This window comes from Xiphias gladius, chromosome 19 (genome assembly GCF_016859285.1).
Source record: "Xiphias gladius isolate SHS-SW01 ecotype Sanya breed wild chromosome 19, ASM1685928v1, whole genome shotgun sequence".
In the NCBI taxonomy this organism is placed as follows: Eukaryota; Metazoa; Chordata; class Actinopteri; order Istiophoriformes; family Xiphiidae; genus Xiphias; species Xiphias gladius.
The window spans coordinates 28980834-29003506 of record NC_053418.1 but is presented as its reverse complement, the minus strand read 5'-3'; the positions used below and the strand labels follow the sequence as shown (position 1 = coordinate 29003506).

General features: G+C 40.2%; 1 protein-coding gene across 1 annotated transcript in view; it reads right to left on the bottom strand.

Moving 5' to 3' along the window:
- adgrd2 (adhesion G protein-coupled receptor D2) overlaps nucleotides 1–20111 on the bottom strand; it is a 53131-nt gene extending 33020 nt beyond the window's left edge. The window contains exons 1-12 of the mRNA XM_040155171.1: nucleotides 20067–20111; nucleotides 19777–19834; nucleotides 19373–19612; nucleotides 18648–19277; nucleotides 16365–16487; nucleotides 14565–14659; nucleotides 13805–14092; nucleotides 8849–8960; nucleotides 2779–2913; nucleotides 2296–2404; nucleotides 303–408; nucleotides 140–195 (exon numbers count right to left, since the gene is read on the bottom strand). Coding sequence (XP_040011105.1) covers nucleotides 140–195; nucleotides 303–408; nucleotides 2296–2404; nucleotides 2779–2913; nucleotides 8849–8960; nucleotides 13805–14092; nucleotides 14565–14659; nucleotides 16365–16487; nucleotides 18648–19277; nucleotides 19373–19612; nucleotides 19777–19834; nucleotides 20067–20111 — 1997 coding nt within the window. The remainder of the gene's footprint in view (nucleotides 1–139; nucleotides 196–302; nucleotides 409–2295; nucleotides 2405–2778; nucleotides 2914–8848; nucleotides 8961–13804; nucleotides 14093–14564; nucleotides 14660–16364; nucleotides 16488–18647; nucleotides 19278–19372; nucleotides 19613–19776; nucleotides 19835–20066) is intronic.
- Between the last annotated feature and the right edge of the window lie 2562 nt (nucleotides 20112–22673).

Sequence of the window (22673 nt, the reverse complement as noted above, 5' to 3'; positions counted from 1 at the left end):
AAAATATTTTCCTATCTAAAATTTTTGCAGCATTTATTACATTTTTTTGATGAAACAGGTGGGATAACTGTGGTTATTATAGACAAATCTGAGACCTCCACATTGCGCATGCTTATTCAAAATGTTCATTGGTACTTACGTGAGATCAAAATCCCAGAAGGCACAGACTGGATCATATACAGTACCAGTGGGATTCTGTTGGAAATATAAAGTATACAATAAATATGATATTTGATTAAGAAATGAATGGTAGAGATAACAATAGAATATCAAAGAGAGCAGTTTTGAGAGCTTTTGCTAACCTGTACTCTGTGCTGTAGCTGAAAGCGAACTGCCATGCTAACTGGCTGGTCATCTCCCAGCGCTGTGGTGGATATGACAGAAGAGCCCAGGACGGTGCCCAGGTACCTGGTTATGTACACAGATTTATACATTATAAAAATTTACACTAGGAGTCTGTCCACACGGATCACAGGTTACTACCATTATGGTCCTCATGGTCTGGACCAGTTGGTCCGTTGCGTCGTCTTTGTGGTCATAATCCACTATCTATCTATCTATCTATCTATCTATCTATCTATCTATCTATCTATCTATCTATCTATCCATCTAGCTATCTAGCTATCTATCTAGCGATTTATCTATCTATGCATCATCACACAGACTTCAAAATACAGTACAACAATAATAATACAATATAGGCCTAATCGATAGAAGAAGATATTGACCACGCAACAGACCACTGAACAACTGGTCCAAACCATTAAGACCACTGGTTCATATATAAACAGTTAAACAAAATAGCTTCTGAAATGCTTCTCATAGATACTGACTAAAGGGTCTGAATACTTATGTCAATGCGATATTTCAGTTTTTCCTTTTTAATAAATTTGCAAAAATTTCTAAAATTCTGTTTTTGCTTATGCTTATGGTGTAGATTGATGAGGGGAAAAAATGAATCTATCTTTAGTGCATTCAGAAAGTGTTCAGACCCCTTCACTTTATTCACATTTTGTTGTATTGCAAACTTAGCTAAAATCATTTAAATTCATTTTCCCCTCATCACTCTACACTCAATACCCCATAATGACAAAGTGAAAATTTTAGAATTATTTACAAATGACTATATTTAATAGATAAAGGATTATGATCTCTGAGATTTGTTCGGCTAACAACATTACCAACATGGCCAGAGAAGGGAGAAGGTGGATCATGACCACAAAGACCACGGGATGGACCACTGAACAACTGGTCCGGACCAGAAAGAACATGGTGGTAGTAGTGATCCATGTTAAAGACTGGACAGACGACTGAATTTGGTACAACCTCCTCTTGTAATTATTCGTCTGTTTCCTACCACAATGACAGAATTATGTTCTGTATTACGTGAAGGTTTCCTAATACCTTTACAGACAGTGCTATTTTCCTCCAGTCAAATGTTAATTGGTAGGTTCTCACCATTTCTGAACAATTGGTAACATGTTAGCAAAAAGGCAGTTTCAACCCAGGAAGCTAATACCTTTTTGAGTATATTACATAAAAGTTTAAGATCATATGAAATTACCACCCACCCCTTGTCAGATACTAATAATTAGACAAAATAAAATGAACATAAAATATTAACCTTAGTAAATGGTAAATAAATGAGTTCCTAAAATCATCTTTAGCTGTGGCTAGTGTGCATGCTAATGCTCTACCATAGAATAGGCCTGTGTTATGTAGATTGATACGAAGCATTTTAATTGTTTTGATCAGCAAAGTTAACTAAACAGCTAGTTGAGAAGTTAAATAATCAAAAATACCACTAACCTTGATTTTCCAAAAGATCTGCTGGTATGCTTACAATAATTCAAACCATCATTAACTGTGAGCTATGCAAAACTGTTAGTATTATTGTGGGAAAGAACCATGAGCCACTTTCAGAGCAGACATATTGGCTTGTCAAGCAGAAGTGGAACTAATTACAGCTGCATCACATTTATGCCAGCTCATTAGCATGACCTACTGGCACTCTCAAAAAGTTATTGTCCTGTAACATGTACTGCCTGATTCTAGACAACAATAAAATGTAAGGGCAAGAGTGAGTTGGCCTAATTATTATTTTGATGGACAAACCCAATTTTCAACATGAAAATACTTATTAGTTTTGTAGCCCTTGAGCCCAAAAGTAATTTGCATGCTGTACTGCAATATCTGGTGTAAAAACATCTTATAATATGACAGATCTGGTGATGGTACCATAGAAAATGAAAAAAAAATCATCAATTTCCAGCTCCATTTGTGCTGGTATGTTACCTCTGGCTGCCATCAGTGACGGTAGGAACCATGGTGATGTTCTCCTCAGGACTGAAAAGAGGCCGCAGAGAGCCATACCACGTGTTGACCATCGTGAGCTTATGGAAGCCTGAACATTCAACACAACAGAAGGATGAAGCTCTCTTCAGCTTACACTAGACAGCCAAATAAAAAAGCACTAAGAGATATGTAGTTCATTTCGGATCACTTATTGTTTAAGATGAATAGTTGTTGCAAAACCAAACAATGCGCCTCCATCTGCACTTCACTGTAAGACCTTGGGAGTGTAAGTAGGTGAATGCATGTTACACATTCACAAGTCTGTCGTTGGTACATTGTCCACTGCTTTCATTGGCAAGACTTAGGTTAATAAAATGTGTCTTCACTCTGCCAACACTCAGCACTGTGAAAGAAAAGTCTGAATAACTGACTGCTGTAAGTGCAAGTGGAGGAAGAGGATTGGGTCTTGCAGCATTTTCCTACCGTTGTTATGGAGATCCTGTATCTTCTGATGTGGGACTGAAATACAGTCTATGTTGGTCTGTTTCTTTGTCTTAGGCCCACAGAATCTCGATCCTCTGGATCCTTCCTGCAGCGTCTGCTGCTGAACCTCCAGTTCTTCAAAAGGCAGGACATCAAATATAACAACAAATATAAGCATATTTACAGAATTACTGTTCAATTTTTGTTGTTGTTCACATCATTAAGAAATATCCTTAGGTAAATATTCGTTTATCACTAAATTCATTTTGATAGCATAGGAATTTTTTCAAATCTGACAATTTGTATTGTATATTCTTATCAATAAAAATATATGTAATAATAAAACAGATAAAAGTTTCAGATCTGATTGACTGTACAACATATGTTTTCTCATGTTATATTCATATAACAAAGTGAGTTTCTGTTTCTCGTTGACATGCCGCAAAGCCTGTCAACATGATGATGTTCTGACCCTAGAGTTCTGAGTACTCATTACTAAATTCTTACATGAGTACTCAGCAGTCATGGGACAGACCACACCAATCTGCGAACTCGGCCTTCATTTTGATCTCAACTACAAACCTGTAAAGTTTCAGGACTGCATCTTACATGGTTGTGATGCAATTGCGATGACACAATCTGTCCACAGACAGACACACATACAGACAGACATATAAAAACAGGCCAAGGTACTCAAAACCGCCTCTTTGGTAGTTCCCACTCCAGTAAGTGTCTCCAGGACTACATTTTGCCATGATGACAGACACACTCGCAGACACACACACACACACACACACACACAAGCGTGCGCGCGCACACACTCACACATACTAATACACACACACACACACACACACACACACACAGAGTCACAAGGTGAAAACTTTACCAGCCATGCTGTTGGGGCTTGTTAGAACAACAATAGGTTGTATTTCAATCAAAATTGATTAACCTGGGCTGGAACTGAGTTACAATGGCAACTTTAGCATATTTCTGTGGGATTGTGAGAAGTCAGAACTTTATTTTATTTCAGGAATCAACTTGAGATTTTTCTTGCTAAATCTTTATGTACAGTGCCAAGGTAAGGAAAATTGGACATCTTCACAGAAAACTTGAGGTTTTAAATGTTCAATTAACAAAGCCTCATAATGCAAGTGGTAAGTTGTGTTGTATGTTGTATTTCATTATTTCAAAAGTTTTTTTTTTTTTTTTTCAAATTATGCTCACCTCATTGTATGTTAATGGCATTGGACAAGACATAACGCTTTTCACTATAATGCAGTCCAATACAACAACAGCACTAACTCTTGGCTCAAAAATGATCAAAGAGATGGCAAAAATGTATTTACAAATAGAAAAGAGAAAAGGGTTGAGAAGGGAAAAAAACTATATACAAAAAATTTACAACATTATCAAAATCATTGAACCAAAGCAAAGCTATTACCTCCTTTGTAACCAAACTAACTCTGACTCCGCCATCCTCAAGGAGGCCCTTTTAAATGTGCAAAGCCCCTTCCACCAGGCTAACTGATTACATAACATATAAAATAAACCTCTTTTTTTTTCACTTTACTCGTTATGAAGCAATAACTTATTAGATAGTGTGAAAAAAATTATTTTTACATGTAAAATGTTATTTGCAGTCACCAGTGGTAGTTGCTCTCAATGCGCCCCGCTATGATCCTATTTAACAGCTAATTTGATTCAGCCTCTTTTTGAGCTGGGGTCTGAGAGCCAGCCCTGTGAGTCGACAAATGAACTGGCAGTTAGAAAGCAATCAAATAAAGGAATTAAGCTGTTGCTCCTAATATGCTGTCTGAGGATGAAGTTGGGTGGAGTTGGGAAAGTAGTGAGAGGAAAATGGGAAAAGGAGAAATAAAACTAATTAATCATCAGAATCAGAAGAGGGGAAAGATCAGTTATGGGGAATGGCAAAGATTATGAGTATGGACGACGGCCAGTCAGAAGAATTTAAAGTGATCTTTAAATTGATGGAAGGGCAGTCAGGGTTTAATTCATTCAACCCCGTCTGGCTCGCTAAGGCATTAAAGGAAGAGATGGGTGAAATTCTAAATGCAAGAATTCTGGCAGATGGGAAGCTAGTTGTATTCTGTAAGTCTGCTGCTCAGTTGACCAAAGCTGTTTCAATGGAGGTGACAGGGAAGATCTGAGTGGAAGGATTTGTTCCAGGGAGTAAAGCTGGTATGAAAGGAGTTATAAATGGGTGGGGTTTTGCTTGAAATCTATAGAGAAAGTGGTCGGGGGCATTGATGGTGTGCAGGTCAGTGAGGATACTTGAATAAGAGTTTTTCGGGATGGAGCTAAGCATGACTCAATGGTTATGGTGTTAACTTTTCAGGAAGAGGCCCTCCCAGAGGAAATGTTCCTAGGGTTCTTGTCCTTTAAAGTTCATCCACATAGGAAACCACCCATGATGTGTTTCAATTGCCAGAAGTATGGCCACAATGCAGTTGCATTACAAGGAATTAGAAAATGCAGAAAATGTAAGGGTGAGCATGAGATTTCTGATTTTAAGGAAAGGGTAGTTAAATGTGGTAGTTGTGGTGGAGGACACATCGCTGGAAGCCATTAGTGTGAGCAGTATAAGCAGGCCATGAGAGTCCAGCAGTACAAGCAGATAAATAAAGGGGTATCTTTAATACTGCGGCTGTAAAAAAAAGTTGCAAATTGTGGTGAGGCAGATGAAATGAGAAAGAGAAAAGGGGAACCCCCCCCCCCTCTGGTAACCTGTGTAACAGAGGAAACAGTGTTGGTGAGTAGGTTTAATCTCCTGGCTTTTATTGTTAAAGTACTGTGCGACTTCAGATGTGGTAAGAAGTGTGGTGCAGGCTGCTGAGAGGGTCCTTGAGATTGGAGGGGTTGAGCCATCTATCCTCCACAGTTATTTGTTCTCAAAAGACAGAAGGGCAAAAAATAATAAGGACCAAATGGAAGATGGTGATGATATTTAGACTATTAATGGTTTATATCATCCAGTGGAATGCTTTGAGTTTGGTAGCGAATGGGCAAGAGTTAAAAAGGTTTGTGGATGCTTTCAAAGAAAAACTGGAATTAAATAAATACAAGAGACATGGCTGAAACCAACTCTGAATTTTGTAATACCAGGATTTGTTGTTTACAGAAAGATCAAAATACTTCTGGGGTAGGATGTGACGTGTTTGTAAGAAAGGGGAAATCAGTATAGGAGAGTAGACGTAATATCAGAGCATGTGGTGATAGAAGTCTAGAGCTCAACAGGAAGATTCTCAGTGATAAATTTTTACAACTCCTGTCTCAAGCTGGATATGGAGAAGTTAGATGGAATAATGGGTCAAGTGCAGTCCCCAGTGGTGTGGGCAATAGGTTTCAATGCTCATCATCCCTTATGGGGCAGCTGAAGCAAAGATAAAAAGGTGTGTTAATAGAAGATTTTCTGGATAAATACTCGAATGCTGAATGACAGACCTCCAACAAGATTTCAGGTTGGCAATGGTAGTCTGCCGTGCAGAGATTTAACTTTTGCATCAGTTGAGTAAGCTAGGTGTAGGGAATGGGATCTCATGGATCATTACACCAAGGGGAGTGATTATTTCCCCGTTTTAAGTTAGTTTAGTAGAGTTTGCAGGTGGAGAAGAAAAGCACTGTGACGGGGTTTAATTTTCATAAAGCCAACTGGGATACATTTACTGTACAACTCTCAGAAGATTTGGTGAGGTGAGATAATTAAGGTTAGTGTAGAAGAATGTTGTAATCCTTCTGTTTTTGATGGGAAGAGTGGCTGGAAAGTCAGTTCCACTAAATGGGAACAGGGCAGTGAGAAAAATAATGCCATGATGGAACAAGGCTTGTAATGAGGTAAAGGCTAGCATGGTTATAAAAGGGGCTAAGAGAGAAAGCTGGTGCAGGTTTTGTGGCACTACAGGTAAAGAAACAACTGTAATGCAAGTCTGGAGTATGATTCATTGAATGACTTGGATAAACAGCGGCCTGCCTGTTCCTGTTTTGATGGAAGGAAAAAAAAAGTTGTAAGCAACAGGGAAAAGGCCGACCTATTATACAGGACTTTTCAGAAAGTACACAGTACTAGTAATGTGGGTCGAGAGGGACAGCTGAGGTGAAAAACAATGCTTGAGCATGAAGGACAAAAACTTACATAAACCCTTATAAACACTGATAATAGTGATGGGATCAATGTATTCTTTGCTATGCATATGCTGAGGCCTGCAATAAGGTGATATGAGATGTTTAAGCATATAGATAACTTGGCGAGATGTTATCTCTGATAAAACAGTGTGAGAACAAGGGCTTATCCTGGCTGAGTGGAAGCTCAGTTGAAACCTTGGAAGGAAGTCAGCAGGCCTGGGTTATGCAGGCCAATTGCACTTACAGCAGATACTTGTAAGATAATTGAAATAAAGGTTACTGACCGGCTTGTGCTTAGATTAGAGCAGAGAGGGTACTTTTCTCAATTTCAGTGGGTTTACACTAGGTCAAGCAACAATGGATTCAGTCCTGGTGTTAATTAGAGACATTAAGAGAGCTCTAGTGAACAAGGAGGTGCTGATTGGTGTTTTCCTAGATATAGAGAGGGCCGGCAATATGCTGTGGAAAGAAGGATTGGTAATTAAATTACATGATGCAGGGATTCAGGGCAGGATGTTGAATTGGATAAAATATTTTTTGAGATCCTGTACTATACAGGTGAGGGTAGGGGTGAGTCTTTCTGACCCCTGTAAGTGTACATAAGGTGACCCCCGCAGGATTGTGTGATCAGGCCGGTTATCTGTTTAATATAATGGCAAATGATATGTTTGATGAAGTGGGAGATTGCTTTGTTAAATCTCTTTTTGCAGATGATGGAGCAATATGGAAGACAGGCCACAGTGTTGGATATTTGATGAAGCAGATGAAGAGTGCCTTGGATAAGGAGCATGCTTAGACTGATTAATGAGGTTTTGGGTTCTCAGTAACAAAGACAACATATGTGATCTTTGCCAGAAAGAAGAAAACCGAGAGTCGAGGGGCTTGAGGTATATGGAGAACCCTTTGAAAGAGATAGGGTCTTTAGGTCAATTTTTGGATGAAGGATTGGTATATAGAGCACATTTGGGAAAAACGTGCAAAATTAGCGCTAAATTATTGGACAAAATTAAAAGGCTTTGACGCAGCTCGTTGGAACTACTATATATATATTTAATTACATAGCACTGTTTTAAAAAGTGTTATATAAATAAATTATTAGTGTTATTATCATTATTATTCCATCAATTGATCCTCTAATGAGGATGAGTATGAAAAGGGTGGTAGTAGGATAAATAGGGGCAGCTATATAAATTCTGTAAGAAATTTATTCAGAGGAACAGGGATTTATTGGAAAAAAGGTAGGGCTTCTGTATGCTGGCCTCCTGTCCCTCGATGGCTGTGGACAGAGGCTGATGTGATTTCATAAGGATTTCATAAGGAAAAGACAACAAAAGAGAATCAGACTGCACTTAGAGGCTACGTAATTATTCCACGGTGGATGTTATAGCTTTAAATGTTGCTGCCCCAAGGAATTGTGGGACGGCATTATCTCCTCCCTTACCTAAAAGATGGTCGAATGTACCCTATATTAAGGGAAATATTTAAGGAGGCATTGAAGCGCCATTCCATAGCATTTAGAGAATTCTACCAGCTCTTATCATGGCCACGTATATATTTATATGTTTGTGTGTGTGTGTGTGTGAGTGTGTGTGCATGTGTCTGTATACTGTATATATACACACACCGCCAGTGTTAGAACCAAAACTGTTCTAACATTGGCAGAAAATCATTGTATCCATAATAAATGTGATTTAATTTGGTATTATGATAGTGTCCAGTCGTTAATTAGCAACCTTGATGATTTAGAATAGAGGCTGATGCGATATTTTAAAACCCTGAACGCCTATAGTATTAAAATTATAGCTGTTATGAAATCCAGGGTTGTCCATACTACATCAGTTTGTATAACCCATGTTTAATTATCACTATATATTATATGTGTGTGTATGTGTGTGTGTGTGTGTGTCAGTGTGTGAGTGCGACTCACTGATATTGTGGCTGTGAATGGTTAGGTGATCAGTCTCTGCCATCAAGCGAGGGGTCAGGTTGGTCACCATCCGGTCAATAATCTTGACCACATCCATGGGGCCATTCACCACCTAAAACGTACGGAGCACCGGCATCTCAGCAGCAGCAACACTAATCCACTCTGCCCTGCTCAGCACAGTCATCAAAGCTAAAGAGCTACATTTCAAAATGACCATTCATACGGCACACAATAAGAAAATGCTTTCAGTGCTGTAAATTGTTTGCCAGGGTCTACGCACAGTTTGGCTGAAGTGGGAGATAGGCATATAATGCATGGTACAATTGTGGATTTTGCCATTGTCTGTTTTGAAATACCTCATTCTGAATTCAATATGCCCATCTAAGAGCTGAACCTTGGAGACAGAGCCAGGAGCAGAGTGAGGGAGGTTTATGGATGAGTACAGCCACAGTTTTTCAGAGTGCTTCTTATTCATTGAGTCTGGGCTGAGGTGGCCTTGGAGCACTGATAGTGGGGAGTGGGTTGAGAGACACCAACACTCGCAAGGCAAACTCCATACACATCCATACACTCTACACACATCAATAGTACAGAGACAGAAGTGACAAAAAAATGAAGATTTGGTATTACGGTTTGGGGAGAATGTGTTTTTGTTCAGAAATTCAGAATGTGAAAATTGGAAGATTGAGCTATATTTCGAGCCGTACAGAGGCAGGTATAGTGTTTGCCAGCTCTGTTCTATAACTCTTCTACTCTCTGGTAACTTCATCATTCTGGTGCTGATGATGAGATATTATAATATTGTATCTATAGAGGCATACTGCCCTCTAGTGCTTGAGAACTGAATCTATCTATCCAAATTTCATGAATTGTTTTTTCACTCAAACTAAATCACCAACACAACTCTGTGTATTTGCTACATTCTGACTACATCTAAAAAAAACCCTAACCACAAGGATGACTTCTTCTCACCATGGACGTGGAAAGTTTAAGACTACCAACCATGTGAAAAGAGATTTCTCTCCTGGATTTGATAAATGCTGCATTTCTTGATGTACAGTGCTTCTTAGACTGTACTGTACATGTACAGTACAGTACATGAGACTGTACTGTACATGTACAGTTTGCGTGGGTTTCCTCTGGCTACCACAGCTTCCTCCTACAGTCCTAAGACATGCAAGTTAGGTTAATTGTTGACTCGAAATTGTCTGTAGGTGTGAATGTGAGTGTGAATTGTTGTTTGTTTCTATATGTTGGCCCTGCGATAGTCTGGCAATCTGTCCAGGGTGTACCCCGTCTGGGATTGGCTCCAGCCCAGCATGGTACAATTGTACCATGTACCATACATAAATATATATATATAATATAATTGTACCATACATAAATATATATATATATATATATATATATACACACAAACACATACATATATACATATATATACACACACATATATATATATGTATGTATGTGAATGCAGCGCTACGTACTATCCCTACTAGGACCGTAACTGAGACCAATCAGCTGATATACACCACAGCAACAGTGATCCTAGCGATGCTTGGCTACAAGATGAACACCATAAGCCACAAAGAACATTATCCCCCATGGAGAAGGAGGCTGGAGGCCAAGATCAAGCCAACACGGAGAGAAGTTAGTCAACTCTCAGAGTTACAGAAAGGTGTGGGGACGAAAGGGATACCCAGGAAGTACAACAAGCTGTCTACACCTGAGGCACTGGAGACTGCCAAGCAAAGGCTCACAACTCTTGCTACCCGCCTGAAGAGATACACGGGAGAAGCAGAAGCCAGGAGAATAAATAGGATGTTCTCCTCCGAACCATCCAAAGTTTACTCTCAGTGGCAAGGTAATAACACGAGAACAGATCCTCCTAGGGCTGAGACTGAACAATACTGGAAGAGCATATGGGAGAAGGAGGCATCACATAACACCAATGCTCGGTGGCTAGTGGATCTAAGAGCGGACCACAGCAATCTCCCAGAACAAGATCCAGTAACCATTACAATGGGAGACATCCAAGAACGAGTGTCAGGTATGAAGAGCTGGACAGCACCGGGCCCAGACATGATCCACACCTACTGGCTAAAGAAACTGACTGCACTCCATGAACACCTGGCAGCACAAATTAACCAGCTGCTGATGGATGGGACGCATCCAAAGTGGTTAACCCAACGGCGGACAGTCCTGATCAGGAAGGACCCCCAGAAGGGCATGATCCCATCCAACTACCGGCCAATAACCTGCCTCTGTATGACATGGAAGCTCCTGTTAGGCATTATATTGTCTAAGATGAATAGGCACATGGCCCAATACATGAGCAGGGCCCAGAAAGGAATTGGTAGTAATACCAGGGGTGCTAAGCACCAGCTACTGGTCGATAGAGCAGTCACCCAAGACTGCAAGACCAGGCAGACCAACCTGTACACCGCCTGGATTGACTACAAGAAGGCCTATGACTCGATGCCACACACATGGATACTTGAATGCTTGGAATGCCTGGAATGCATGTACAACATCAACAGGACACTAAAAGCCTTAATCAAGAACTCAATGGGGCTGTGGAAAACAACTCTGGAGACCAACTCAAAGCCAATTGCACAAGTTACCATCAAGTGTGGCACATACCAAGGTGAATCACTATCCCCGCTGCTGTTCTGCATAGGCCTGAACCCCCTCCCCCAGATCATCTCAAAGAGCGGCTATGGGTACCGTTTCCAAAGTGGAACAACCATCAGTCACCTCCTCTACATGGATGACATCAAGCTGTATGCCAGGAATGAGCGAGACATCGACTCACTGATCCACCTCACAAGGATCTACAGCAACGACATCGGAATGTCATTCGGACTAGATAAGTGTGGTCGGATGGTATCAAAGAGAGGGGAGATGATCAGAGCGGAGGGGGTTGAACTACCAGAAGGCAGCATTGCAGATGTTCAAGACAGCTACAAATACCTTGGAATCCCGCAGGCAAATGGGAACCTTGAGGAGGCCGCAAGGAAGTCAGCCACAGCCAAATACCTACACAGAGTAAGGCAGGTCCTGAAAAGTCGGCTGAATGGGAAGAACAAGATACGGGCCATCAACACGTACGCCCCGCCAGTCATCAGATACCCCGCTGGTATAATAAGTTGGCCAAAGAAGGAGATAGAGGCCACTGATATAAAGACAAGAAAGCTCCTCACAATGCTTGGAGGGTTTCACCCCAAGTCAAACAACACCCTGAGACTGTACACTAAGCGGAACGAGGGAGGCCGAGGACTAGTGAGCATCAGAGCCACTGTCCAGGACGAAACAACAAACATCCAGGAATACATCAGGAAGATGGCCCCTAAAGATGAACTGCTAATTGAATACTTCAGGCAGCAGAAACCCGATGATGCAGAGGAGTAGGAGGAACCATTATGGAGGGACAAGCCCCTACATGGCATGTACCATCGACAGATAGAAGAAGTGGCTGATAACAAGAAATCCTACCCGTGGCTGGAAAAGGCTGGACTGAAGGACAGCAGAGAAGCACTAATCATGGCAGCACAAGAACAGGCACTCAGTACAAGATCAATAGAGGCGGAGATCTACCACACCAAATAGGACCCCAGGTGCAGGCTGTGCAAAGATGCTCCTGAGACAGTTCAGCACATAGTAGCAGGGTGTAAGATGCAGGCAGGTACAGCGTACATGGAATGCCATAACCAAGTGGCTAGCATAGTGTACAGGAACATCTGCACTGAGTATGGGTTGGAGGTCCCAAGGTCATAATGGAAGACACCTCCTAAGGTGGTTGAGAATGACCAAGCCAAGCTTCAGTATTTGGACATACAAACTTGCATTCATAATGCAATCCATAAATGTCATCTCCCCTACACCTTCTGCACTCATGCAGCCCCATATCAGCAATGCCCACCTATGTGTTTCATGGTCAGCAATATGCAGTCACCGTGGTAGTCCTGGCCAGGTCCACACCAACACACTGGATAGACAGGTGTTCCTGAGATGTGTATGATTTGATTTGGTTGCATTAGTGGATGTTATATCGACTGTTGTACTAAGCTGCATGTTGGTTAAGAGTTTTGAAAAAGTGAACTCACTACAGAGAAATGCATGTAACCAGCTCTTAAAAAAACTGTAAAGGGTTGCTCCATTTATTTTACACATCAAGTTCAGTTTACTTGTTACTGTGAAAACAGTTGTATGATGTCCTCTGTGGCTCTCGAGGACCTTTAGATATTAATTATTTGGGTTTGTGTGTGTGTATGTGTGTGTGTGTTTGTGTGTGTGTGTGTGTGTGTGTGTGTGTGTGTGTGTGTGTGTGTGTGTGTGTGTGTGTGTGTGTGTGTGTGTGTGTGTGTGTGTGTATGTAGCAATGTAGCCTGTAGCGATGTAGTATATATCAAGCAATATCCAAAGTAATACCGAAGGAGCTGTGAAAGGGTGTTGGGAGAGGGTTGAAAGTAATTTCAGTATACAGGTGGAGTATGTAGTTCTACAACTTATTAAAAAAATGACAAAAATTGGAGACTCCTTCTTTTCATTTGGCAGCTGCCATGATAACTTGTAGTACCTCAGTGATTTCAAGATATATTCTCTTATAGATTCTTAAATTGTTTTTTCTAAAGGGTAGAAAACCCTTTGTCCCAATGACCATTTCAAGGCTGAAAAAATACAGTGTTATATGCCTGTAGGATAACTTATTATAAAAATGTCCTGATATTCCCTAAGAGCCCTTGAGAAATGGCCTCAATTCCTTTTCTAAGTTCCATTTCTTCATCTATTATATGCCACACCAAATGTAGATACCATATGCATAAAATGCACAAATTTCCAAACTCTTTATGAATCCAGCTTCTAAAAAACCCACAGAAAGAGGAGCCGCAAATGTGGCAGAGCTAAAGAAAAAAGTGAGAAAGTGATATCTCTATGCAACATATGTGCTACCTCTCGAATGGCCTGCCACTTGATCACATTATCTTCACTGATGACGCTGTCGGCCACACTGATGAAGTGCTGGCTGAGCTGGATGCTATCCTGGCTATGGTTGTTGACATCAGCAAGTGGCTGTGTGGGGACATCAGCAGCCAGTGATAGTAACTGGATGAGGGACACCATGTCTGTAGGCTGCAGTCCGTCTTGCTGGGTGTCCTCCAAGGCCTGGACAGAGATGTCCAGCAGGTTGGATGCTTGGGCCAGGCTGCTCAGCCCTGATGGTTGCTGCCCCAGCACTGGCTGGGAATAGAGACAGAGACACTGGGTTTAACCAAACCATGCTTTGTATTTTTATTTATTTTTATTATGAACATTAGGGTTACAATATGTAAATATTTAATGGGATTCCATGGGAAGCCAGTCAGAGTGCTCCATCTTTTATATGATGAATCATTTAGTTTTTATTATTTGATTAATAATTTGTCAGTACTGCTGGGCAACTGTTAACGAACTGACTAAGACAATTATTTTTAAATGTCATGATCTTAATCAAGTTTTAAAGTATTGTAAATATTACACTGAGAATAGAATTTTAGACATGGACATTTTCGTTGGCTTAACTGAGGGCAAGTATTAATTCTATGTTAGGTCTGGTTTACAGACTAGGAGGTCATTTGACAGCAAAAGGTAGAAAGTTTAAAGTAGCGAAATCTTCAAACATGTGGGAAAAGAGGGGAAATTCCTACAAAGTGAAGATGTATGGGTTGTTTACCTGGGTTTTGTTGGAAATCTTCACCAGATGGTTCATAAAGGCAGTTGGCTGAGAGCTCTGAGAATCACTCATCTGCTTTATCTTCAGGTAACGCTCTGTGCCAAAAATAATGTGACATCAGGGTGGATGATGAAATGGCAGGACGCTCTGCTGCTTTGAGAACTCATCATTCAACTGGAGGCCTTCAACCCTGAGACTGCGTCCTAGAATAAAACACTGAACTCCCAGCAGAACCTGACCCCTGAACTCCCTGTCAAAAGGGGTATTTTTGTAACTTAAAGCTCAGATATTAGAATTTATATTATACATTTTTACTCTTGTACTTAATCTTATCAGTCACTTAAATATCCATGACAAAAACCACTTGGTCTCAGGTCAACACTGTACCTCCAAACTAAAATGACATATTAAAGTAAATGCTGTTCTGTACGTAAACACCTCATTAACTCCTTATTCAGCATTTTCAGAGGGCCACAGAGCTTTCTCACTTCCTTTACTCTATGTCACTACATATGGAGGGTTTTCATATACATAGCCTTTTGTGTTTTGGCAAGATTATAAAGAAACAGTCACGTCACTAAACCTTCTATTATTGACTGTTCCTTTTTTTCAAAGGCAGGGGTTAAAACAGGTCTATAGCTGATATATATAGCCATTTGGTCCCTATATAACTATATAACATCTTGGAAAATTCTTCTCCTGCCAGGCCTCTTTAGACTAGGGGTCATCTTTTCATTCAGTATTTGGACATACAAACTTGCATTCATAGTGCCATCCATAAATGTCATCTCCCCTACACTTTCTGCACTCATGTAGCCTCATATCAGCAAACGCCCACCTCCTTGTTTCATGGTCAGCAATATGCAGTGACCTCGGTAGTTTTGGCCTGGTCCCCACCAAAAAAATACTGGACCCAATCTGATCTAAAGAAATTTATTTTGATTTCATCTGACCAATGAATGTGAATGCCAATATTCACTAGGCATTCTTTTCATGTAATTTTTAATTGCAGTTTTGTGCTGTCTTTTGAGTATTAGTTTTCCTATTGGACGCCGTCCGTAGGGTTGACTTCATTCAATGTCTCTCACACTGTCTGACTCAGTCACTGAAAAACAAATTTCCACAGAGAATCCTCGTACCAAGTCAAAAGCACTTACCCGTCTTTTTTTCGAAAATAGCGAATATTGTGTGATGTCATCTTTTCAGGACAGCGACTGCGCCTTCTCTTACTGGTAGTATGGCTCTTCCTATACCTCCGAACCACTGCTACAATTGTGTTTCAGCTCATGTTCAGTAGCCTGCTAAAGCTCTTGTATCCTCTCCCATCTCTATGAAGTCTCACAACGTGATTTCTTACCTGTTCAGGCAGTTCATTACCATGTGAAGCAATGTTGCATTAGACACAACCCAGGCATAAACTGAGGAAGCTATGGTGTTCACGGACTCCTTTATGACCTTGTTAAAGAAAATTAACCTGAACTGGAAGTCACAGTTATTATCATATTTGCATTGATCACAGGTAAACTCACTTTTGTTGCATTGAGTTTGTATTTTGGTGTCTGTATTGTCAATATAGTCCATCTTACCTGTTTGTTTTGAATTATGCATATATACAATAGAAATACTATGTAATTCATTAGTTCTATCTCTTTATGCAGGCTACACCATGATGTATTACCTTAGTCAATATATCCAGAATCTCTTATCTGTCACATTCTAACATTAATGTTAACAATTAGAAGACAAACCCTCACAAAAACCTAATGACCCCTGTTCTTCTATACAGTGTATGAGGCTCACCTCTGCTGCTCCAGCAGATGAATGGCAGTGGATCAGAGCAGTCTGTCAGGCCGAAGAGTGGAAGATGATCTGACCAGCTCTGCAACGTCCTGCAGCCTTGCAGCTCCATCTGCTGGTGCACTGCTGCTCACACATTCATATGATCACACATTCATACACAAAGTGACACACAACAAGACAAGAGTGAGCTTGAGCATGTAAAGGTCTTTACTAGTGAAAATTCGAAACAATGGATGAAGTAAATTTGATTCAAAAAATTGATGGCATTCAGAAACATCAAGGGGTCCTTGACAGTGAACAGCAAAGTGAGGAATCCCGAATTTATTATGTATCATTGCTATTGCAATAATGATAAGAAACATCAACTGAAAACTCTTTGAGCTTGACATGTAATTTGTAGTTGTAAAAAAAACTGACTGCATGGATCTTGTAGGAGGAAATGAAACTCCACAGTGGGGAACTTATTGTTCACTACTGCATAAAGGTCTGTTCTTCCCCATGCTGCCCCCACACTGCTGGAGCTGTGTGAAATCCCTGCCCTCCATCCCTCCCGTCTGCTTCTCTGTCTCACTTCCACTGCCCTTTATTTTGTTCAGTCAGTAATCCTGATGTGTTTCTGGAAGAGTTTCCATTTCAGACTGTTCACTCTCACACTGTTTAGATGTAAAGGTAGCTTTAGGGATGAAATTATCCTGAATAACTAAGACTATAGGACACAGGCAATGTAGTGGATAAGAAATCATGTTCGTATCGATCTGATGTCAGATGCAAGGGTGTGAGTTGAAACACAGTAAAAGTAAGAAAATAAGGTCAAGAAAACAAGAAATTAATGAAAGCTTCCCCACAGAGAATATTATGAATAAAAATCAATGCTAAAAATATGGAAATGTACTGTAACAAGAATAATAATATAAGAATAAAGCAAGTATAGAGTACACACATTGTGAAATTAGTATATAAAATATATAGTCAAGAGGACAAAATGAAGCATTATGCAAAAGATACCAAAATAGAAGATACAGTATGTAATGTATGTATGATGAATGACTAATGTATGGTGAGTAAAGGGATTTTCAGTTTAAAAGTAGAGTGACTGAGGGCACAGTCATATTTTTGTTTCTTTCTTTCTTCTTAAGTATTGAGGAAATATTTGGTATAAAGAATTCTGTAGTTATTTTTTTCACCATTTAGAAATGGACAAAAAAACACAAAATCACAACTAGTTAAAGAATAGTTTTAGTAAACTTACACTACTTCTAGAGATTCTGGTGGAATTAAACCATATTTCTTGATATCAAAGCCACAGTATAAGCATAATTCAAGGCATGAATTAATTAAAGGAGTAATTCAGTGATTTAGTATGTGACCTCCACAAAACTGGGGTACTTACAAGAGACAGATTCAATTCTCAAATTCCCACTTCTTTCAAACTCCTCCAGCTTAGTAGTGGTTGAAGCTTTCAAACCCAAGGCAAGATAACTCTGATGACATATCCGGGTTGACAACCTTTGGCTGATTTTGATTATGCTGTTTCTATCCAGGTGCACTGTAGTTCGCTTAAAGGTTGATAACATTATTGCGGGTGTCCTGGTAAGAATTTTTTGGAACAAAACCTTGCTACAATAGCTTTATTGCTAAAAGTCCAATAAAGCAAGAAACATGAATGGTTAGACGATAAGAGAGTTTGTTAACAAAACCAACAGTTTATCTACATCATCTCAACCACTTCATTTGGAGGTCAAACTGAAAGTGTGCACACTTGAAATGCTGGTAAACCCTCAATTCAAAGGAAAACTGTGTGAACAAAACTATAGTGAATAAACCAGAAAGTGAGCCTGTAAATTGTGATGAATATTTGCAACAGATAGGTTGAGTAATAATTTTAATATTGATGTTTTCTCTTCCAAATACATTGGGCTAACCTGGGGGTTTGTTTATAAACTGTGATCACTTAAATACGAGTGCTTCTTGCCCCTTTAGACTTCATTGCAGCATCATCAAGGTGTTCCTAAACCTCAGCCATTACTACAGTATGATGAGTAAAATGTTTTTACAACCAATAGAAATTGTGCACAAAAACTGTGGCCTACAGAGGACTAAAGACTAATAAGCAAACCCTGGGCTTTGTTCCCAACTGAGAGAGTCTTCAGAGGATTCACCTTTTCAGAATGTTCTGCCGCAACCTTACAGACAGAGAAGAGACTAATTCAAATTACACATTATGAAATGTTGGAGGAGGGGGTCCCTGAAATGGGACTCAGCATATAGAAAATGTGATCTTACCTGAGCAAAATAGAAGGGCCTGCACCTCTTTGACCACTGGGTGGCTGCTTAGGTGGTCTAGGTTCCAACTGAAAAGCACTTCCTGGTTCATGGGTGAACATGCATTGAGGGCACTAACATGCCTTGTTTCCAGAGACATATTCCAGACATTCAGGTCAGTGATAGTTCCAAAAAAGGGCTCTGTAAAATTCCCTCCAAAGGAGTCTTGGTCCTGACCTAGAATGAGTATCCCATCTCCGTGGATATCCCTGGAAGTGTCTGTGCCTGAACCCATGTCCTTCCTGTCCCCATCCACATAGATAGCCCAGTGGCCACTGCTGCGGCGCCATGTGACACAGATGTGATGCCATGCTCCGTCATTGGGGAAGGACGCCTTATATGGCAGGTGCTTTCCATGAATGATGAGCGCCAGGAGGATGCGTTCCTGCATGTCCACTTGGCCTCGCAGCTGGAACTCATTGGTAAAGACAGGTGCAGCGTAGGAGAAAATGGTGGACACCTCATTCCACTCTGTGTCCCACTGAACTCGAACACACACACTGACAGATGATAGGGCAGGGAAGGACATGTTGACACGAGCAAAGCCCTCACGGGATTCCTTTGGGAAGTTTAGAGCTGAAAACTGTGAATCTAAATAAGAACAATAGAACAAGTGAATGATTAAAATGTACATTTTAGTTTTGTATTCCTTTACTTTCTTTATAAGGTCCATTGATTCCACTTACACTGCTTGGCGAGGGCCACAGGCTTGTAGGCTGCTTTGCTAGGGTCCCTGACCCAGATAGGTGAGTGAAGTCCAGTCTGTTGAAGCAGCTCTAAGGCCCCTTCCCGGTCCTCTGACTGGTACAGGGTGGCAAGGGAGCTGAACTGGCCTCTGCAGTAACTGACAGCCCTAAAAAAGGCCAGTGAATCATTGACCAGCTGGAAAGCTGAGTGAGACGTTAGATGGACCAGTCTGGATTGTCCTGGGGAGTCAGACACAGATAAAAACCAAAACAAAAGCAAGACATTATGAATAAAAAACTAGTGGAGCATCAATCACTACGTATTAAATTATTTTTTGATGGATTGAGTGGATTGAAACTACTGGCCACTAAATGGTCACTAAAAGGGTTTAACAGTGTCTCACCATGTGAGCCCCCCCCTCTGTCTGGCCTAGCATGTGTTGGCTCACTCTCACATACCACCTACAGGATAAAAAGTGAAATTGACTTTATTATTTTAACAACTTCTCTGCATCATTTGCTCACATATTTAATAGAAGTAGCATCCAAAAGTTCGAATTTATCTGGCATGTTTTAGAAAACAGAATCATCAGTGTTGTGGAATTCCAGGGTAACTTAATAAAAGACACAGACACAGAGCAGTTTGCATGGCTTTTGTTATGTTATCAGGAGTATAGAATGAGAAAGTTGTTACCATAAACGACAAGAATATGAGTCCAATATGCAGGGCTCCAGTCATCTCTAAGCCAGTGTAGTCTCCAGTTGAAATAAACACCTCAGCTTACCCAGAAAATAATATTTCCACTGGATCCAGATGCACCTTTCTTTAGAAAAAGGTCTGTATCTCTGTCAAGTGATAAATTAAATACAATACCCTATTAATTATGGGTATTTAAGCCAATAATATCTCAAATGTAACTTTGAGTATTGCATGGCAAAGTAAGCAAGAAGGATTTTTTAGTGTGTCACTCCTCAACAGGTTATTTTCAGTGTATGTCTTGATTCATTGTTGGCCTCTAGTCAGTTGTAGAATTCGCCTTTTCCTCCAAAGTAGCAGAAAGTCTCTTAATGTAGTCTAGAACAGTCGAAATCCAAAGCCAGTCCAGAATCCTCATCCAGTACATCAGCCACAACGTCCAGCATATCCAGCAAACTTTCTGGTCTCCTGACTGGGAGACAGCCAGTGATCCCAGTGTATCTGTCCAAGAGTCCCAGTCTGCCTTCTACCTCCCTTCAGACCCTTCACCCCTCCCTCCTAAGCACCCGAAGCCATCTGCCTTTGTCATGCAAATGAAGACATTTTTTAAAAGAACCTTACTTACGCAAGCGGTGTCAAACATTTGGCACAGAGTTCATGTAGAGCAGCAGAGCGGTGAATGTTTTTACCACGTAAAACTTATTTAAGCCCTCTATAGGACTCTCTAAAGTTTATTAGAACATCTGTTTTATTGCTGTGGTTCATAGTCAGTAAAAGATTAGGACTACCAATGTAACCAGTGAACAGTAAACCTGTGCAACATGGTTGATAGGCTTCTGTATACCTTTTGACATCAAATGCATCTGAATCAATAATAAACAATTCTCCCACATTAGGTATTACACATAATTGCAAAGGCACATATTTAAATATTGGATCCCAAAATCTAGATTTTAGCAAAAGAGATAGAAGCCACGGTCGGACAAGCAAACATTATGGCTGCCTGTAATAAACTGAGGGCACCTGTCAGTCAAGCAAATCACTCATTCATCACTCTTAGACATAGTGGACATATGGCTTGACATGACATGTAGTCTTGTTCTTTTGAGGTGGTTTAATTTGCTAATGTATTGACCTTATGCGGCATGCCAATTGTTATTCCATTTCTGGTTTTGTCTGATAACCTGTATCATTACTATTTTCATTCTTCAAAAACAATCAGTAAACCAGCTGATTTTTACCTTGTTGGTCTGGAATCTTATTTGTCAGCACATTTCTTCACCTAACTATGTGATATACTTTATTGACAATATATTTGTAATAATCAGTTTGTTACACAATAATAATCCCATGTCAAGGAAGACTGGACTGACTGTAATAGTGTAGCTAGAAACAAATGAATCTCCACTGTGACTCTATGTTTTGGATGAAAGAAATTTTGTATTAGCACAGCCACTACCAGCCAACTTATTCTGTTATGACATCATAATATTATAAACACATATTAAAACACAAGTACAAACACATTTTGACCAGTCACCCTGACTATTTTAATGTAAGGTGACCAGATAATCCTGGCATTGTGTGGGAGAACTGATCTCGTGCCACTATGAAAACAATAGTCAGTGTTTTTCAGACTGCTGTAGAAGAAAGTTTCTCATTTTCTTACAGCTCTGTCAGTCTTTCATGCTGTAGGCTACATTATAAAACTAGCACGATATTCGATATAAGATATAGACGCAAGGGGAGCAGCAGATGTCAATCTTTCCAATGCTACACATTCCCACTTCCAGTACAGATAGGAAATTAAAAGACAAATGAATTTAATCGGAACACTTCTTTGTTGCTAAAATGCATAAGGTCAATAATTGTGGTTTATTTTAGCCTTGCTCGTCATATCTATCATTTATGACAGCATTTAACTCATCAAAGTAATTGTTAAGGTCTGAGAACATGGTAACAATGCTAAAAAAAAGCAAGTAGTAATGGCTGCAGGCAGGGTCAGACATCCAGCCCTGACAATCTCCTGTATGTCAACATCCTGCCCCACCCACACCCAGTATGTCACTGTGCTTTTTTCAGGAAGTCGGAATTTTGGATGATTGGAGCATGGGTGTAGGTTTGCATATGGACGGTAGGGACATGTCCCTACCAATCTTGTGGGGGGACAGACTTGTCCATACCAATATTTGAGTGAACTCATTTGCATTATCTCTGGAGTGAAGTCATATTAGATATGGTACCCTCCCAGGGGCTATGTCTCCAAGACGACCAATTTAGGCATGCTAGCATTAGATTGGCTGAAAGGGATGGGGCTATCCGAAGGTTTACGTCATGTACAAATATTGTACTTACTTACAGACTTGGAGGGGGCAAGAGCTGATCATTGTGCAGACAACGGTAAATTTATTAGAGCTATCAGTCCACAGCTTAAGCATTGGTAAAAATTTAGTTTTTCAGATGACTTACTCCTTTTCCTCTCTTGCCTGCACTGCACAGCACAAATAACGTATTTTTTCCTGTCCAAAAACATTTTGTACTTTTTAGATATCGTGCCATCAAAAAAGAAAAGGGACAAGAGGAGCTTTTTCACAACACAGAGCA